Source organism: Molothrus ater, chromosome 4 (genome assembly GCF_012460135.2).
Source record: "Molothrus ater isolate BHLD 08-10-18 breed brown headed cowbird chromosome 4, BPBGC_Mater_1.1, whole genome shotgun sequence".
Taxonomy (NCBI): Eukaryota; Metazoa; Chordata; class Aves; order Passeriformes; family Icteridae; genus Molothrus; species Molothrus ater.
Window position 1 is genome coordinate 48,922,340 of NC_050481.2, and position 18,083 is coordinate 48,940,422.

Consider the following 18,083-nt stretch of genomic DNA (forward strand, 5'->3'; position numbering starts at 1 on the left):
CAGCACACCCACCTGGGGACAGGCACCCACCTGGGGATGGGCACTCTGGGGAGGCAGGTGTCACACTGCTGGGGCTGGGCTCGGCTTGCAGGCTGTCAGCTCCATCCAGTTCCACTGGGGAGGCCTGGAGAGAGGAACACAGCATGGAGTGAATACAGTGGAAATAAAAGCATGTGCCTGTTCCTCAAGGCAGTGCTTGCTGCTCCTTTGTAGTGTGTTCGAACCACACAGTGGAACACACCATCAGTGTGGAGCTCAGCAGGGCGCTGGGGAGAATGTTTCAGAGCAATATGTGCCCATTCTGGTATTGAATGGCTGTGCTTTAATCTCCTTTTCAAATCCCTCATCATCAGCCATTAATGTGGTTGGTTTGGAATAGCTCTTACAAGCTTTTAAAACTGTAGGATATCTTGGATTGTGTTAGCTGGAGATAAGCACACATTTCACCCCTAGCTTCCCCTTCCAGAATAACACACAAATGTATGCATTAGTGAACAGATAGCACATACTAGGGTTTGGAAAGTGGCAAAGTAATGAAATACTTCCTTTATTTCACGGTTGTCTAAACAATCTGTTATCTGAAGGGAAAAGCCAGAGTTTGTATTAAAGGTAATGAGATACTTGAAACACTATTAAGAGAGGACTGAAAAAATATGGTGAGACCATATCAAGCCAATAATTCAAATGCCTTTGAAAAGCAAGCTTCCTGATCTGGACAGGGCTGTTGCAGAGTTAAAACTACACCTCAAAACAAGGGTAACACTTCAGCTGATCTATTCAGCAGCTTCCACCATATGTCTGCTTTTCCAGAAGGCAAATCAAGAAAAATCTGCAGCAGAGCTATCAGCCACTACCAATGGCTTGTGCTTCTAATGCATCCAAGATCTAGAAAATGGCACATTCAATGGAGGAAAATAAAAAATGCAGACTAATTTTTGAAATAAAAAGTAACATATTTCAGAAATAGCCTATTGTATCCTCTCTTTCCTGTCCTCCTCCCACTCCTCCATCTTCTTAACAGCTGCAAAGGAGGAAATCTGATCAAGTTTCCTCTTTTCTGCAGGCAGGAATCAACCCTCACCTTATATATGGATGCCTGTTTCCTACCCCTGCAGGCCCTCATGAGCCCATGGCCCCTTATCTGAACATGCCCCATGAAAAACAGGCCTGGGCTCTCACAGGTCCCTAACTGGAGACATCTGCTGGCAATGCCAACAGGATATCAACACCTGTGGACACGCCACAAAGCTCCAGGGAACTTTACTGCTGGCAAAGCTTGTGAATCCCTGCCTCATCTCCTCTCTGGAGGGAGACACGCTCTCAAGAGGGGCAGGAACAGGTCTAGGAAGATGCCCTGCAAGAAAAAGGTGCATCTGGCGTGGGACCATGGCCAGGGCCAGTGACCCAGGCAAGCCCAGCAGGCAGCCAGCAGTGCTGGGAACAAGGGAAGGGTCCTGCAGCTCAAGGGCTGTGCTGCCACCTCTCAGCACGACAGGCACCAGATCACAGCCACGACTCTCTCGAGGAGGCAGCGCCGGCTGGGGCTGGCTGCCTGCCATCCTCATCACTGCCACCACCTTCCAGGGCACCCTCACCTCTGCCACCCTCAGCCTCTGCCCCAGGCAAGACATGGAGACACATCTCCCACCTGCCTAAAAGCAGCTCTTGAACTGGACGAGGCAGAAAGTGAAACAGAGTCTCCAAAAAGGTAACATGGAAAGTTTCAGGACTTCCTACCATGTCCACCTGTGAATGCATCTATACCAAGAGTGAGGAAAGCACAGACCTCTCCCTCCATGTCTCACATACTCCCAGGTCACTGGAAATGAGGCACAGGCTAAAACACAGCCCCAGAGAAATGCTCCAAAGACTGCAAGTGCTGTGCCCAGAGGTTTATCTCTTGCCACTTAGTTACTCATTCCTGTCACATAACCCACCTCTCTATCCCCCAGTTCTTCTGCATGCCAGCCTGGTGTGTCACTGAGAGTTTTCATTGCAAAGCCCCAGCAGAATTCTACTGCAACTAAAGAAAATTTCCTCTTCAGCCTCAGTTCTGGCTCCTGATTCAACAGTGGCCAGGGGAGAAGCTACAGGAAATCCTTGCCAACCTTGCTTAAAGCAGAAATAAGTATTTCTTTTCTGTATGAGGGCAGGCTAGCCAGATAGGTTGTGCCATCTCTGGACTCAGAAGTTTTCAAGATTTGAATGATCAAGCCCTTAGCAACCTGTTCTGATCTCACATCCATTTTGAGCAGCAGGCTCAGTTAGAGACCTACAACCTGAATTACTATGTCATTCTACAACCTACAAAACTCTGTTAAACCTAAACAAATAGCTATTATTGAGAGCTCAGGATTTGCCCTAAACAAGTAGTTTTCACATGGAAAAGCAAGAGGCTCCACACTCACTGGTCCAAATCATAAGCCTCCCAAAGAAATTGTTGTAGATTTCAATTATTGGTATTTAGATTGATAATATTTTTGGCAAAACAATGCCAAATTGGCAAAACAATGCCAATTCACCCTTCACTCTCAAAAAGGAACTGTTCAGATTGAAAAAAAATAAAATAAATAAATACATTCATCTTTAATTTCAACTTCAGAGGCTTTAAAGCTATAAACTGTCATATTCCCAGAGCCAATACAAAAAGTGTTAAACTACAAAAAAAGCCAATTACTGATGTCAGCTGATGCTGAAGAAAGAGCACAATGTCATCTCAGAGGGGCTAAAATTCACTGTTGCTCAGGGAATGCTCAGTGATGCATGATGCACAGACACGATGCACCTGTGTCACCTCTGGGTCTGGAGTTACCTCGGGAACCCAACCATGGTGCTGGTGCTGTTGTGCAGCTGTCCCGCACAAACACAATAAATAAGCCTGCCCATAACCTATATCCAGGAGGCTGAACCAGGTACAGACATAAATGTTATTTATAGAAAAAAGAGCTACTACTTGCTGCAGGAAAACTGACTTTCCAATGGCATGCTGCAGAAGTTCTGTTCCTGCTCACGAGACTTGACTTCCTCTCCTCCCTCTGCTGAGCAATTAAATAGTGGTGACATACAGCTAAAAATATAAAACTGATTAATAACTAATTTATAAAAAAATTAAGTCAACTTCACTGGGGAACTCTCTTATTTCCACTAAATTTAATTCTATTTATAACACCAAATTAATGTAGTATTATCTAGTATTTTATCCACAGGCATATGATACACTTAAGAAAATTCTTGAGCTGATACAATTGATAAAATCTCTTTTTTACCACAGACTATCATGCTTCACATTTCATAAATATTTGTAATCAAATGATGATGTTATCACTGAACACAAAAAATAGGTGTACAAACATTTCATTACACCTAGGAGGACTATATTTTGACTAAAGACTCAGTAACCTAGTGAGTGACATTTCTGAGGTGCTTCAGTTCTGTGTGGAGCTCTCATGCCTTGGGATGAAGGACTGATGCAGCCTCTCAGCACCCTTCTGTCATTTTTGTTTGTGTGGGCAGAGATCTCTTTCTGCAGGGCAACAGAGCCATTCCAAACACAGGCTCTGCTGAGGTGCCTGTGGGGGAAGGTCACACAACACCACCACAGGCAATGAAGCCTTCAAGAGGAGTAAGGAAAACCTCAGTGCGTGGGAGCTCTGATTATCTCTGCCCACACATCAGCCTGGTGTCGAGACTGTCCTATTAAAACTTCCATATCCTGAAGAAGGTTGTCTACTTGAATCTACTTGGATGAGTGTTTTTATTACCCCATGCATCTGGATGCCCAGGAGTTAAAGTAAGCTTCCTCATTTATGACTTAGCCTTAATTCATGATGGAAAGTTAAATACTGTGATGGCAGCTGTGGTTATGAGCACATCAGTACAGAGGACAAAGCAACACCTGTGTTCTGCTAAACAAAATATCCATTTAACAAAGACACAAGCACAAGCATATAGTGTTACCAAACACCTATTAGGCATGAAAATTAATTAGTTCAGTTTGTGAGAGACAGGATTTTAATCACATGAACTAGGGTATCAGTCCAAGTATTTCTTTGATTAAGATTATACAAGCCAGAAATGGTCATATTGGCTACTGCTGTGGCAGAACTTTACACCCTTAATAAAACCCTAAAAATACAATAACCAGAAATACCTAGCACACAAAGTATCACAACTTCTACAAGAATACAAACTCCAAAGGAAGTTACAGTAGAACTTTATTAATTCTTCTTGTAAATTAAATTGAAACATAGCTCAGTTAACACTGCTTGCACACAAAATCATGTGAAATATTGTTATTGTATTTTATATGAAAGCGTGACAAAACAAGCCTGTCTAGAACCAGTGAGAATGCAGAGATATTAGACAGAATCAGGTTAAAACTACAATTGAAATTCTGTAAAACCATTCAGGAATGAAATTGGTTGCAACATCAATAGCCACATGTAGAAATTGTCTGACAAATCACAAAACTTCTGTGATTCGAATTCTACACATATTACAACTTCAAAAGTTTCATACAAAGATTTCCTCATCAAAATTAATGTTGGCAGCTGATGTGAGTGGTAATGATGGCACAACCTTGGGCTGCCACAGCTTAGTTTCTTGCATGCTATGCCAGATATAGTACTACAGCCAAAACACTGCTTCAGCAGGTTATGTCATCTGCCAGCTACATAATGCTATATTCAGGCCAGCTATTTACAACAAAAGATCAGGGTAATCAGTAACTGACAGAGAAGTCTTGAAAATGTTGCAAGAAAGTATGAAGTATTCCTGATAGTCATTAGAGCTATTACTGTTCAATTGGGGTGTAAAATTAGCTTCTTTCACTTTTGACAGACAGTGAAAAGTACATGGCTGTCTGAAGGACAGGAGACAGGCAGGTTACGCTCATAACCAAATGCTGAGCAGAATTCCCTTCTAGCTGCTTTGATGCTTTGCTGCTTGCACTTCTCATCCTACACCTTTTTCCCTTCAGGTAGTCCAGCCCTCCATGCATCATTTCATGTGTGGTTCAAGGCAAAGCTGTCAATCTGGAACAGACAGGCTTACTCTACGAGTGTATCTCATAATGAATCAAAGAACAAAGACTTGTCTTACCGGATATGTACAAACCAGGATTTCAGCCCTGCTCTCCTGTAGCTTGGCCAACAATCCTCAACCACAAGAAAGCTTATACTTTAATCTCAGTTCAATCAGTGAATTTTTCAACATGAAGGAGAGTGTTACTTGGATATAGAAAACAAGTGCATTTCATGCCAAATGTGCAGTGAGTAGAAATGGACAAGTTTAAGCTAGCTGCAGAAAAATTAAAAGAAAGCTGTCTCTCCCCACAACCACCACCACCACTTCACCCTGATCTTTTTTAGGTTGCTGCCTATATTTATTTTTTTGGTTGATCAGAGCAAAGTTATAGTTAGAGCTATAGGAAGCCAATAATTTCTATGTGCTTGCATAAAGATTGGTTAAAATAAATTGATGTTACTTACTTACTGACAAATTAATTCCCCTACACTAAAATCTGCACAAACACCATTCTAAAACAAAATATTTACTTTGCCAACTTTTGATTCAAAGAGCTAGTGGATACAACTTCTCAGCACTCATAGTGCCCACCACTATTCTTTAAAATGCAAAGAAAACACAGCCTAAATGGCTGACAGGTAGGACCAGGATGAGGAGATCATTTTCACATTATTGCTGGTATTGCCACTGATTGATCAGTCTTTGGGCTTGTGGCCCAGTTTTTCCAACTGCATTGAGAGGTATAGGTATGCTTTACCTACCACCCCTCTTAGCACCACATTGCTCCACAAACACCAGTGGGATATTTTCCTCCTGTTTGTAGGTCAAGTTTATCCTTTTTTAGACTTTAATCATAGGCAAAATTTCATTAGCTACTTTAAGCAAAGGTCTCTTGTAAAATCACTTATACACTACCTATACTCTACCTAATACTCTACCTATACTCTAGAGATGTAAGTACATTTTTTGATAATATTTTTCTTTACTGTCCTGCCCACCTGCTGCAGGTTTTTGCATCTCATTTCATAGTAGATTCAGGCAGGATGTACACGTTTCCCAGTCAGTCTCTGGTTGTGAACGTTATTTGAGTCACATATAGACGGGGTCCTTCTCAAAAAGACAACTGACACTGAGGTCTCACTCAGAGGAAATGATCTCTGCACTTCCCTAGCTCCCCAAAAGCCTCAATAGTGTTAGTGTTTTAAGTGGTGCAACTTAAATAAACTTCAGGCCAAAGCACTGTTGGAGTACAGTTGCATTGCATCTTCCCCTGTTGCAGACAATGCCTGAGAGCAGCCAGACAGATGCAAACTGGGACTACAGAAGGGACTTCAAAGGGAAGCCTGCCAGGCTGAGAGAAGACAGAACTAGTCCGTTTGACAAATGAACTGAAACAGCAGGGGAGCAGCCCTACAAGGGGTGGAGGAGGAGGAGGAAGGGGCATGTAAAGAACAGGAAGAGAATCAGAAGAGGACGACAGGAGTGTCATAGGTAAGGTGTATATGAAAAGAAATATATATTTCACAAAAGAGACTTGGAGTAAAAAATGAATGAATAAAACACAAAACCAACCCAAATCTACAAACAACTAGAGGGGGAAAAAACAAACCTCTGACTCATCATTTCTTAACAGAACTATTGCTTGTGAATCTTACTCAAAGCCTGGGAAGGACATAGCTAATAAGAACTGAATCAATAAAATATACAAATAAACACAGTGTAAGCAAGTTTAGAAATGGCTTTGAAAATATGCTTAATTTGAAGTGGTTTTCTCAAGGCAAAAGAGCTTCAGTAATTTCTTCCACTCTAAACAGCTCTTCTTCATCTCAGCTGCTTTTCTACGCCTGTTTCTGTCATTTTCTCTTCCTCTTCTGGAATGTCAGAAGGGTTAAGCATCAGAGAAAACCTACAGCCCTGTCTTCTCCTTGTGGGAGGTGACAGTGGAGGCTTTCAGAAGGCTTCCTTACTTCTAAGAATGTGTAGCTTGGAAGTTCCATCCCTGGAGCAAACATCAAACCTCTTTTCCCCTTCTGGAATGCTGACAGTGACAGCTAGATGCAGTATCCTACTGATCAAGAGGTCTTGTTTTACAGGGAGTGGAACAAGCCCAGAAGGATCTTATCTTTCCTAATCTGGATTCCCAACCTTCCAGGAGGAGTTTTATCCTTCAGAGAGCAGTTTAGCCTTTCAGGGTCTGCAGATGAGGCTGACATGGTTGTGTTAGCTGTCCAAAGTCCAAAGTAAAATAAGTAGAGGGAGAAGGCTGAGTGAAGTGAGTCCAGTGCAGCTGCCCAGTTCTTGCAGATAAGGCCCCAGACCAATCACATCCATATCAAGGTGTCTATAGCAGTGCTTGTCTGTGTCCCAGGACCCACAGTGGAGAAGCCAAACATCAGTACCATGTCCCCATCTCTGTAAACTTTTATCTAAGCCCTTTCCATCAACAAACCAAGGCTCTCCTGTATGCTTAATAGCTAAGTTACTACCCATGCCTTAGTCTGAGGCATGGAGACCTGTAAAATTAAAAAGAAGCATCTGGGTAAAGAGAAGTAAACATCCAGAATAAACAGAACCTGAAATCTTATTTTAGGCTGGCAAATTCCCTTCCAGCCACAGGCAGATTTCCTTGTCTTCTCTCTTACCACATTCAGTGCATTCCACCTGTCTTCCCACAGAAGATCCTCCTCAAAGCAGTCTGCTCTCCTTCCTTGGTCCCTGACATGCTTAATACACATACCTTTGCTGAAAGCTGAAGTGCCAGGAGTAATTACAATGATTTGCACTACCCAGTCACATTGCTGACGGAATTGTGAGGCTAGTGATATAAAATTTGTAGTTAGAGCATGGTCACTCTATCACTAGCACCATTTTGGTGCACACTCATTCTCTCTTGTAGGCTTCATCATTAAGTGCATTCAAGCTGACAAACCAGAACTATTCTGTAAATGTCAAGAGTCACAAGGAATCTGAGGAGTCAAACTCTTCTGCTGCCTTTGCTGGTAATACCACAAGAGCTAAGAACTGGAAGGAAAAACCAGACACAGAAAAATTTGTATTCAGCTGGCCATATCATCCTCAAAGCTGTAGAAAGGGGAGGATGATAGGACATCAAAAGATACAACCACACTCAAGAACTAACAGTGACTTCTGCTGCTGAGTTTCCTCATAACTCTAACTAGGCCTGAAAATCCTTAAAAAGGAGACCTTAATATTTTCACTTCACTACTTTTCAGACTGTCATTGAGCTTCTAATCTCCAGCAAGCTGAGGTTCTTCTCTATTCTCCAAACACTCCCATTACCTGCTCTCCTCTATCAGATGCAATGCTTACCTGTCTTTTCCATCACAGCAAAACTGTTGTGACAGGAGCAGCCTCAGTCCTGCCCTCCCCTGCAAATCATTCACTTTTGACTCAATACCAGCTCCCTCGACAGAATCAAGTCTGTGCTCATGGCACACTTCAGTTCCCATGATTGCCGCAGGATCCATGATTTGGTTGTCCATAGCTAGAGACTGGCATTAGGCAGGGGAGTAAAACACAAACCCTTTCTCATGAATGAGCCATCATGCCCCAGGACAGATCCCCGCCTGCTCCCTGTTATCTATCTGCCCAATGCTTGGATGAAATCTGAGATGAAAGAAAAAATTATCATACTCCAACTCTCACCACATCTCCAATTCTCTTTGTTGTTACACAGGAAAGAAATTGTGAGAATTCCCTCTGCTGTCACTTGCTTGCAGCCCTTTTACATGCTCTCTTTGCAATCCTCTCCTTATTTCTTGTTTTGTTTTTACTATCTACTTTTATTACAGTTTTGTAGCATCTAGATGCCTGCTGCGATATGCTCTAGTTTTACTCCTGCCTTTTTCTCTGGGGAAGAGGGGGAGAGAAAGATGAAAAGGTAAAATTAATTTGTTTCTCTGATAAGACAGTCAAGAAGCATGTTGGCCCCTCTGAGCATTTCAATAGCTTATCCCCTTTTCTAATGTTTCTGAGAGAGGAATGAAAACCAAATGTTCAGAACTGCCAGCACATCCACATCCTCTTTTCAAAACTGAAAACTGAGACTAATTATAATGGCTCACACAGTCCAATTGTGTTGCTGATCTAATCAGCTTACATTAGGAGAAGCGCTGAATAAACCTGCACAACGGCTGGGACACTGAATCAATTTCTCCCTGGCCCAGCACATTTAAAGCATGCTTATCAGCTGCATGGCATCTGGAAAATAAAGCCCAAAACAACAACAAAAATGAAAAAGACAAAAGAAAAAAACCTCCAAAATCCCTCCCCCCAGTGGCTGCAAAAAGTTTTTTTAATTTTACCCTCCTATTTCTCTACCCACATAAAAAAGGAAGAAGCCTTTAATTTACAAAGGACTTGGGGTTTTGTTTATAGTTTTTTCCTGGTCTGGGCACACCCTTCTGCAATAAGGCAAACAGAGGCACTTGGGTATCATTAGTTAGTGATTAAATACATCATGAGACAGAAAATTGGCACAGAAAGTAAGGCTGGTTTGTTCGTGTTGGTCTTACTGTTGGCTCTTTGTGCACACTCTGAGTGGCAGGCCTCTGTAAACTGAGCTCAACACTTGGGGGGTCCTTCTTCAACTCTTCCGGGGGCTTGTCCCCTCTGGCTACTCCATCAAATTTCACAGATCTGGTTGGTGAAGGAGTAAATATTACTGTTGTACATTCTTTATCCTTTTCTTCCGTGCCGTTGACATTTTCTCCATTCATGCTGACTTTTCCATCTACCTGCAAAATACAGTTAAATAAATATGCTGAGACAAGTAGCATTCCAAGGAATTTAGGAAATTAGGAGTTCAACATGATACTACAATCATTAACACAGTCTGTGTTATCAGTGAGGGATGAAGCCAAGCACATATTTCATTCAACAGGCCAAAACAGAAGAAAACCCTGTGACCCTAGAGAGTTCATAAACAAAACACAGGCACAAGGAAATAATTTTTCTGGATTTCCTGGTTTCCCACATTCCGTTCTCCCTGTAACATACAGACACCCTTTGTGGGCATCACAGATCAAAGGATGTCTAAAAAAAAAAATCAATATTTATGTTAAATTTAGACCAAATCTGCTGGGTTTTACATTGCCTTATGCAAGAGCTAAGCAGGTTCTCCAGGACTAATTATGCTGATGAACTGCTTATGTACCTCAATGACCTCACCACCAGTATTAGCAGTCTGTACTTTTTTGAAGCACTGTCATGTGAACTTTGAAGGGACAGGAGCAGCAGAGTTCATCTACTTGTTTCTTTATTATTCCTAACAGGGAATCAAGGCACCAGCAAATAAAACTGGCCATTCCACCCTCTCCATAAGGCAATCAAATACATAGGTGCTTTCCCAAAAAATTACTTAAGGCAACCTCCTTGAAAAGGAGAGTGTGGAAACAGTTTAACTACCTTTTTCTCAGGGCCAAGCTAGCTCCTTGGTGGCCATATATTCTTACTAAGGAACCTTTAAGCAAAGAAGAAAGTACAAAATATGATTTGGCTTCTTCCTCTGAATTGATACAACTTCTTGGCACTTTTACACTGGGATTTCTGAATGGAGATGGCATGTAAAGACTCCCTTCAATTTGAAGGGCTCTTTGTAGAAGCATACAAGAGAAGTCTTGCTACAGAGAACTCACTGCCCTTCACCTTAAGAGGCCCCGGGTAGAGAGAGACCAGGAGAGGACCATGTCTCAGTACCACCACATTGCTCCTGCCAGGCCACAGCACAGATGTTTACAGGCTTGTCAGCAGGCATGAGGAGTAAGGAGGGCTTTGCCACTCTGTGCACAGAGATCCTTCCTTACTTACTGAGTGAACAGCTTGGATACCTCAAGAGTGGCACTCCAACTTAGAATATATCATCAGTAGCAGGCTGAGGGCAAACTCCTTCCACTGATTTCTTGTACACGTGCATCCAGAGGCTTGTTCTTTATGAACATGATCAACTAAGAGGCCATCTCTGAGGTGCTAGGCATCCTTAGCTCTGCCAGATGTGCAGGAAGGTGGAGGCAGTTAGCCCTTGCACAATCAGCTCCACCACGTTTCACTTCTTCTGAGTGTTTTTCAGATGAAAATGTTCCCTCCCTTTCTACACTGACATCATCCACTTAACACAGTACCACTCTTTGGGTTTATTTCCAAACACAAGTGTGAGCAGGATCTGAGCCCCGAGTCTTCTGGGTCTGTGTGCTGGATTATCTACTAGAGAGGCAGGTTATGAAAGATCTCAAAAATAAAAAGTCCAGGAAAACACTGGCAGGCTGCACCATCCACTTCAGTCTCTGTTTAAACTAAGACATTTCTCTATTTATGTTAAGGAGGAAAACCAAACGTTCGGATGAACAGAACAGATGCCCTGGCTGAAGAGTTAAACAAACATACTCCTTTCCTTCTGATCTGGAGGAAGTCAACACATTGTCACCAGAACCAAGAATTACTGACTGGCTGGTGTTTCAAGGGAAAATAATGCTACAACTACATGTGCTAGGGAATAATTCCTACTGAGACAAATCACATTTTTTCACATCATGTGAACGAGATTCAAACAGATTTTTTGTGGTGGCTCATGAGGCGTAGGAGCCTTCATGAGTTAGTTTCTTCTCACATATGTGAATTATATATGCAATAACATTATGGTGATACACGCACATATCTTGGTCCCCTGATGAAAAAAGTGGCAAGGATCAGAAAAAAACCAAAGATCCATGATTCACTGATATCTAAAAAGTAAACTCGGGGCATACCAACCAGGGTATAGGAGAAACAGGAATTTTATCAGCTTCTTATTTCAACTAGGAAACATGGTGGGGTGTGGTTTCCACAAGAGCTGGGACAGACTTCAATAAATTATACATCACAGCATACTTTTTTCACTAGCTACAAAGAGCTGACTTATTTTTTAGAAAGTAAACAGCCTGAAGATACATGGTAGCATGCTACTGGGATATCAACAGGGCTTCAGGGACCTTTGAATGCCACTTGCAAAGTATGAGCAATGGCAGACAGAAGGGAACCCAAATTCTATGAGCAATGGCAGACAGAAGGGAACCCAAACTCTATAGACTGGGGGCACCCATGCCAATAGGCTTCACACTGTTCACAACATGACTACTATGAGATTTGGGCAAGCTCCAGTTTTGGTACAGGCTGTGAACAGCAGATGTTTTCAAGCTTGACTTATTCTGGTCTGTCCTTTTTAATATATCCCAGTTCTTTGCTTTTTCCTTCATTGGTTCAGTATCTTACTCTCATTCTCCACAACCACCCAGTCAAAAGATATACTCCTCAGATTTCATATTCTGGCTTCAGAATATTGTTTCCTATTCTTCTCCCACAAATCATAGGTGACTGATTCCCAACAGCCCTGCTTTCATCCAAGTTCTCTTACTTCTTTTACTCCCATAGTCTTTGCATGGTTCTTGAGATCCAATGGAGCCACTCTCCCTCTCTCACCATCAATCTCTAGTTACTCTGCTACCCCAGAACCAACCTGCTTCACTGAACCTCCATGCACAACCTAGATCCTCTCTTTATGCCTGTGAAGCTGATTTCCCCATTCATCCTTGGTGAGAAGCATGTTTAAGACAGAGCATATCTTTGGGCAAGCTGGCTCTTGGCTCTGAAGGAGTAGGCACACACTTGTTTGGGTATGCCAAAAATCAGACCCCTGACACAAAAGTCAGTTCAGGTCTTGCTTCAAAAATCAGGGCCTGCACACTCTCTGCACCTTCCATTTTGTTCAAAACCAAAAAACATGACCATATACTCTTTTCTAAAAACTTTCTGAGGAAACACCTTGCTTTTGTCTTAAATTCCCCCTTTCCCCAAACAAATTTAGCCTGAGTTAAAATGACCAGTGCAAATATTTCAGTCTGAAGAGGTCAAGATTCTAAGAAGACTGGTAAACATGAAGAAACCACTAAACCAGAAGCAGCACAGAGCATGAAGCTGAATTTTATAATATCAGAATGGTGCCACCATTTTCTACATAATTGCATTAAATATTTATATGTTCGGATGACTCAATCAAGACCTCTTTGCCTCCTGGTTGACTTTGGGGCACGTGATGTATCCTACCTTAAAGTTCTTTAAAACTTCCTGTGTATTTTTGGGTTGTGAATAAGGCTTGGGTGTCAGCATAGGCACAGCCTTGGAGACACTTTTGCTGGGAGATGTGCGTCCTGTTGAATTGCTGGGCTCTAGTTCAGTGGTGGGAACAATGGTTGCTTCAATTGTGGCAGTGAATTTTGGAGCAGGAAGTGACTGTTGCCTTAAATATCTCAGAGGATTTGGGTCTTTCAGTGGGGAATTTGGTTCCACTGAATGGCTTCTTTCTAGAATTTTTGGCATCTGCAAACGCTCGAGGACAGCTTCACTGATAGTGAATCTTTCAGTGTACTGCTGGAGGATGCTCTCAGCCTCCTCCTGTGTCTTCGCATTCTTGTATGCCTCATGAAGCTCCCGCTCCCTTCTCTCTCTGCAAGGAAGACAACACAAGAGAAACCATCACATTAACATTGGAAATCACAGCCATTTCCTCTGCTCCATCAACATCCTCCCCTCTCCCTCACTCAGGCCGGCAGGCATGGCTGCCCACAGTTACCTATCACCTGTGAAGCACACAGCATTTTCAGACATGCCACTACACTCCAGTAAAACAACATACTTCTCCTCCACGATTTCTCGGTAGGTTTTGATGCTTTTTCTGCGCTCATTCGTTCCCTCTCCAGCCAATAACCTCTCCATTTTCTTTCTCTCAGCTTCCTTTTTAATCAAATCCTGTGAAGCACTCCTTCGACGACTCTTCCACCGAGCCAGATCCTGTGAGATAAGGAAAGCACCTGACTGCAGAGTTGCAAATAGCTAAAAAGTGGCCACAAGTAACAATGAACCCAGCCAGCCGGTAGCAATACTTGTTCTTGCCTGTGGAATAGGCTCCCATCACCTGCAGGCAGCATTGTTTATTTCAATGACAAAAGGAGATCATAAATGAAAATGTTGCCTGAATTTTCTGTTGATAGCAGGATACAGTAAAGATTTCATTGCTTCACTGCTTGCCTTGCTTTTGGCAAGAAATTTGGCCTAAAAAGGACCAGTCAGGACACTTATTTTCACTTGGCCAACACTAGGGACAAAATCCAATTCTCCGGGAAAATTAAGTAAAAAAATTATGTTTGGTGAAGAATTTTAATAATCAGACATATGGGAAGCAAGAGTTCATTAAAGGAATGGATGTTGTTTCACCATGAGCTACAGCTGCACTGTCTGCCTTGGAGAGCTTATAGTTCCAACTTTGCCCATGCTTAAGCTACATGCAAATATGGTTGACCCATGATGTTGGGTTTTTTGGTAGAAAAATCCAGTGCAGCATCCAAATTTAAATTCTTCATCATGGCCACCCCTGCATTACTCTGGATCCAGATGTGAGCAAGAGAGATTAGGGATTGATGTGGCTCATACCTGGCTGGTGTGAGAGATGACAGAGTAAAAAGCCTGTGGTTTGTATCCAGCTACATAGAGACGTCCTTGTTGAAGTAACAATTGCAGGCTTTTTGGAATCTGCCTGCCTGAAATTGTGCAGAAGATTGACTGAATCTGGTTCTCTGCCTTTTCTGCAAAACTAGCCTGACACTAAACCAGAGAGTCACAGGAGGTACCTCTTATGGGCCCCTGAGATGTCCTGCATCCTTTATGAATTCACAAATCCTGGAGGATACAGAAGTAAGATCTTTCTCACAGTACAAGTATAACAATAAAGAAGTTTTCTAAACTGTAGAATTTCTTTGCAGCCAACTAGCAAAGGAACAAAATTTTACATGTAAAAAGTAACCATTGCAGAAGTTCTGCAAAGAAAAATAACTTCCCATTAAACTGGAAGGGAACATTTGTCATTAAATTTTCCACATCAGGAGATTGGCATACAGATTATATTTCAAGGCTATTTCATTAATTTCATGGTTTCCCAAATATTTTAATTGCATTTTTATTGGTAAACAGCAGAAGGTACTGCAACCATAATTTATTTTAAGGAAATCAGGAAAAAACATTATCACTTTTAATTTAGCTTAAAACCACAATTTATTGATGTTACACTAAAGGGAATGTTCATTAAAGTACTTCTTCACATGACTTACATATATCAGTCCATAATCCCCTTCATGAAACATAGGCCTATCATTTTCTTCAGTTACTAATTATTCTCATTGAAGTACCAAAGCATTTTCCTATTCAGCTACTTCCACTGTTGTCTATTGTTTGGAAATTAGTTTTTCATTAGCAAATTTTCTAACATAAGCCCTCCTTCTCTTTTCATAATTAAAAAACAGACATGTTTATCATTTCCAGTTCTGATGCTTTAGAATAACAATAATTTAAAATGCCCTTAAAATTGTTAATTGTTGGCAAATTCATAGCATAGGCATCTAAAATATCAGAGCGTGACACATGTCTCTATAAAGCCCTCAGAATGCCGAGGATGTTCTAATAAAGGCATTTTCAGTGCCTCTTCAGAACTTTCAGTTCATGTTAGAAGGTGCTAAGGGCCTGGAAAATGTAAGAACTTTAGCTCAGAGCATTTTCAATTCTACAGCAGAGTTCTCAAACTTCTTGAATGCCTTTGGATTTATTCTTATCTCTGCTGGGAAATTACAGCTTCCCATACATAAAGACCTTTCAGCTGAAGTCTTTCATTGTTCTACTACAAAAAGTCACTTAGCTGTATATACAACTTGTTTTTAACTTTTCTTTAAATTTTCTACCAAAGACCTCTCTGAGGTGTTTCACAGAAGCTTTCCTTGTAATGAGAAACTACCATACTTGAACAGATATGTTTTATTGTGTTTTGAGTGTTTTTTTCTTAATTAAAAAATATCCCAAATTCCTTGTTTAAAATCAGTCATTAGGAATGAACAGAATTGAAACTAAAACTCTTTATACTAACTTACCTGCAGATAATTTTTTTCTGTTCTTGCTAATTTGCTGCAGACATTGCCAAATGCTTGGACAGCTTAACAAAACACATCAAGGAAAGAGGGTTTGGAAAGGCCTTAAAAACCAAGCAGGGTGTACCTAACATGAAGTGGTATTTGTTTGCTTGGACAAGATGGAAAACATTAACATTTTCTGTATCTATGCAAATTTATTAAAGAAAAGGCTGACCTATTTATTCCCTGTCCTACTTAGTCTTGTATTTGTCACTTTGGCCATTGACTAATTAGAAAAGTTAGAGAAGTCAGGAGTTAGAAGTTGTTCTTCCATTTTTTTACCTAATCACAGTTTCTTTACATTTTCTTTAAAAAGCAAAATACCTGGTGAACAGGCAGAGGGACTGGAAGATCTTGTATTCTTTGATTTACAACAAATTATGAACTTCTATGGTTTTAGCAACAATCCACTGAGAAAAAAAAAAAAACACCAAAAAACCTTCTCTTTATTATTTTAAGCACTTGAAAGCAAGTGCAGATTTAGCAGGTTGTCCTTTTTTTGCCTAGCTGGCTGGCCTCAGTGCCTGCCAGCATTGCAGACAATGTTGTGTACTCACATCTTGCCATCTGGTCTCATCCTCTTTCAGCTGGTTGTGTATATTCTGCAGCTTCTCATGGCGAGCTTTGCTATGAGGCTGAGCCACAGCTTCTTCTTCACATCTCATGTCAAACATACTCATACTCCTAAACAAGGGAAAGATAACAACAGGCCCAGTCTTATTTAGAGGCTTATATTCCTTCAGCTTGTAAGAGCTGAAGCCACATGAGGGTGCTACAGCAGAATCAGTCACCTGCTCTGTTACAAAGCTCCCAAAAGCAGCAGTCCCCAAGTCAGGCTTGTTAGCATCCCTATGGCTCCCACACAGTACTTCAGGCATTACACTCCTCAACTTCCCATTTGTTAGTCAACCACAACTTTATACCTCACTAAGAAGCACTACTAACTTTACACTTCCATCAATAGCTCTTAATAAAAATCATTCTATCATTCAGAACATTTTACTTTCTGAAGATTTGTGCCCAATGGGTTTCCAAGATCACTTTGATTAACAGCACAGAAACAATTTTCCATTTCAGGGTAAAAGAAGGCTTGAGAAGTGCATCAGGGACAGCATGGCCAGCTAAATGCTATTGCTACAAACTCAGAGAAGTACAGTCAGTTCAAACTGCATGGTACTTTTTCCCTTCCCCTTTCCTCCCCTCTCGCCCTTGAAGAAATCCAATGCTACCAGCACCAACTTATTAATACAGCTAACCTAACAAGGAAAAGATGACGTCCAGGACAAAAAAAAGTTTTTTTTTTATTTATGTCTCTGACCTTTGGGGAGTTAAAGGAAAAAAAAGGTTGTGGTTTGACGTTATGCATCTCTTTATATTATATAAAGATTTCACACAAAGATAACATGCTCACCACTCCACCTCTACTGCCTATTATTAGTAAAACATGACCTCAGTTGTGCCATTCAAAGCAAAAAAAAAAACTTAAAAGAAAGCCATGCAGTTCCACATGGAGTGATTTCACAGCAGTCCTCAAATGATCACCTGCAGCTTTACGTGAGCCAATGAGCCAACTAGCAGGAGAAGCACCCAATGAAGAAAAAATTGTGGGCAGCTCTGTCCACAGTATTCAAAGTGAATACTCACGGAAAGCTGTGCATATATTTATGAGCCAGCATTTGTATTCAGGCAAGCAAAGACGGGAATGCCACTCTCAAGAAAACATTTGAAAGGTCTGGACAATGTATGGAAAAGGACGTGCACAGATCCCATCCTGCTAAGTAGGTATTTACTCAGAAATGAAGGACAGAATAAACATCCTATTGCCTTTAAGTATGAACGGTGAAGTTAACATATTACTGTGCTTCACCCCTTAAAGAGAGTGTGAGGGTTACACTAATTTGGGTTTTTCTGTGGGTAGTTTAACAGTTGCATTGCTCAGGATTGGATTGGAACACTCCTAAATAACAAAACCTAAAGAGATGGCAAGTGTTGTTGTTTTTTAAAACTTAAACATCAGCCATATTTGGCAGACTGGTGAGGTAGGTTGGGAGATGC

At 41.3% G+C, this 18,083-nt stretch overlaps 1 protein-coding gene across 1 annotated transcript in view; it reads right to left on the reverse strand.

Moving 5' to 3' along the window:
* LIMCH1 (LIM and calponin homology domains 1) overlaps positions 1 to 18,083 on the reverse strand; it is a 175,268-nt gene that overhangs the window by 24,114 nt on the left and 133,071 nt on the right. The window contains 5 exon segments of the mRNA XM_036381640.1: positions 31 to 124; positions 9,561 to 9,782; positions 13,123 to 13,522; positions 13,712 to 13,866; positions 16,586 to 16,712. Coding sequence (XP_036237533.1) covers positions 31 to 124; positions 9,561 to 9,782; positions 13,123 to 13,522; positions 13,712 to 13,866; positions 16,586 to 16,712 — 998 coding nt within the window.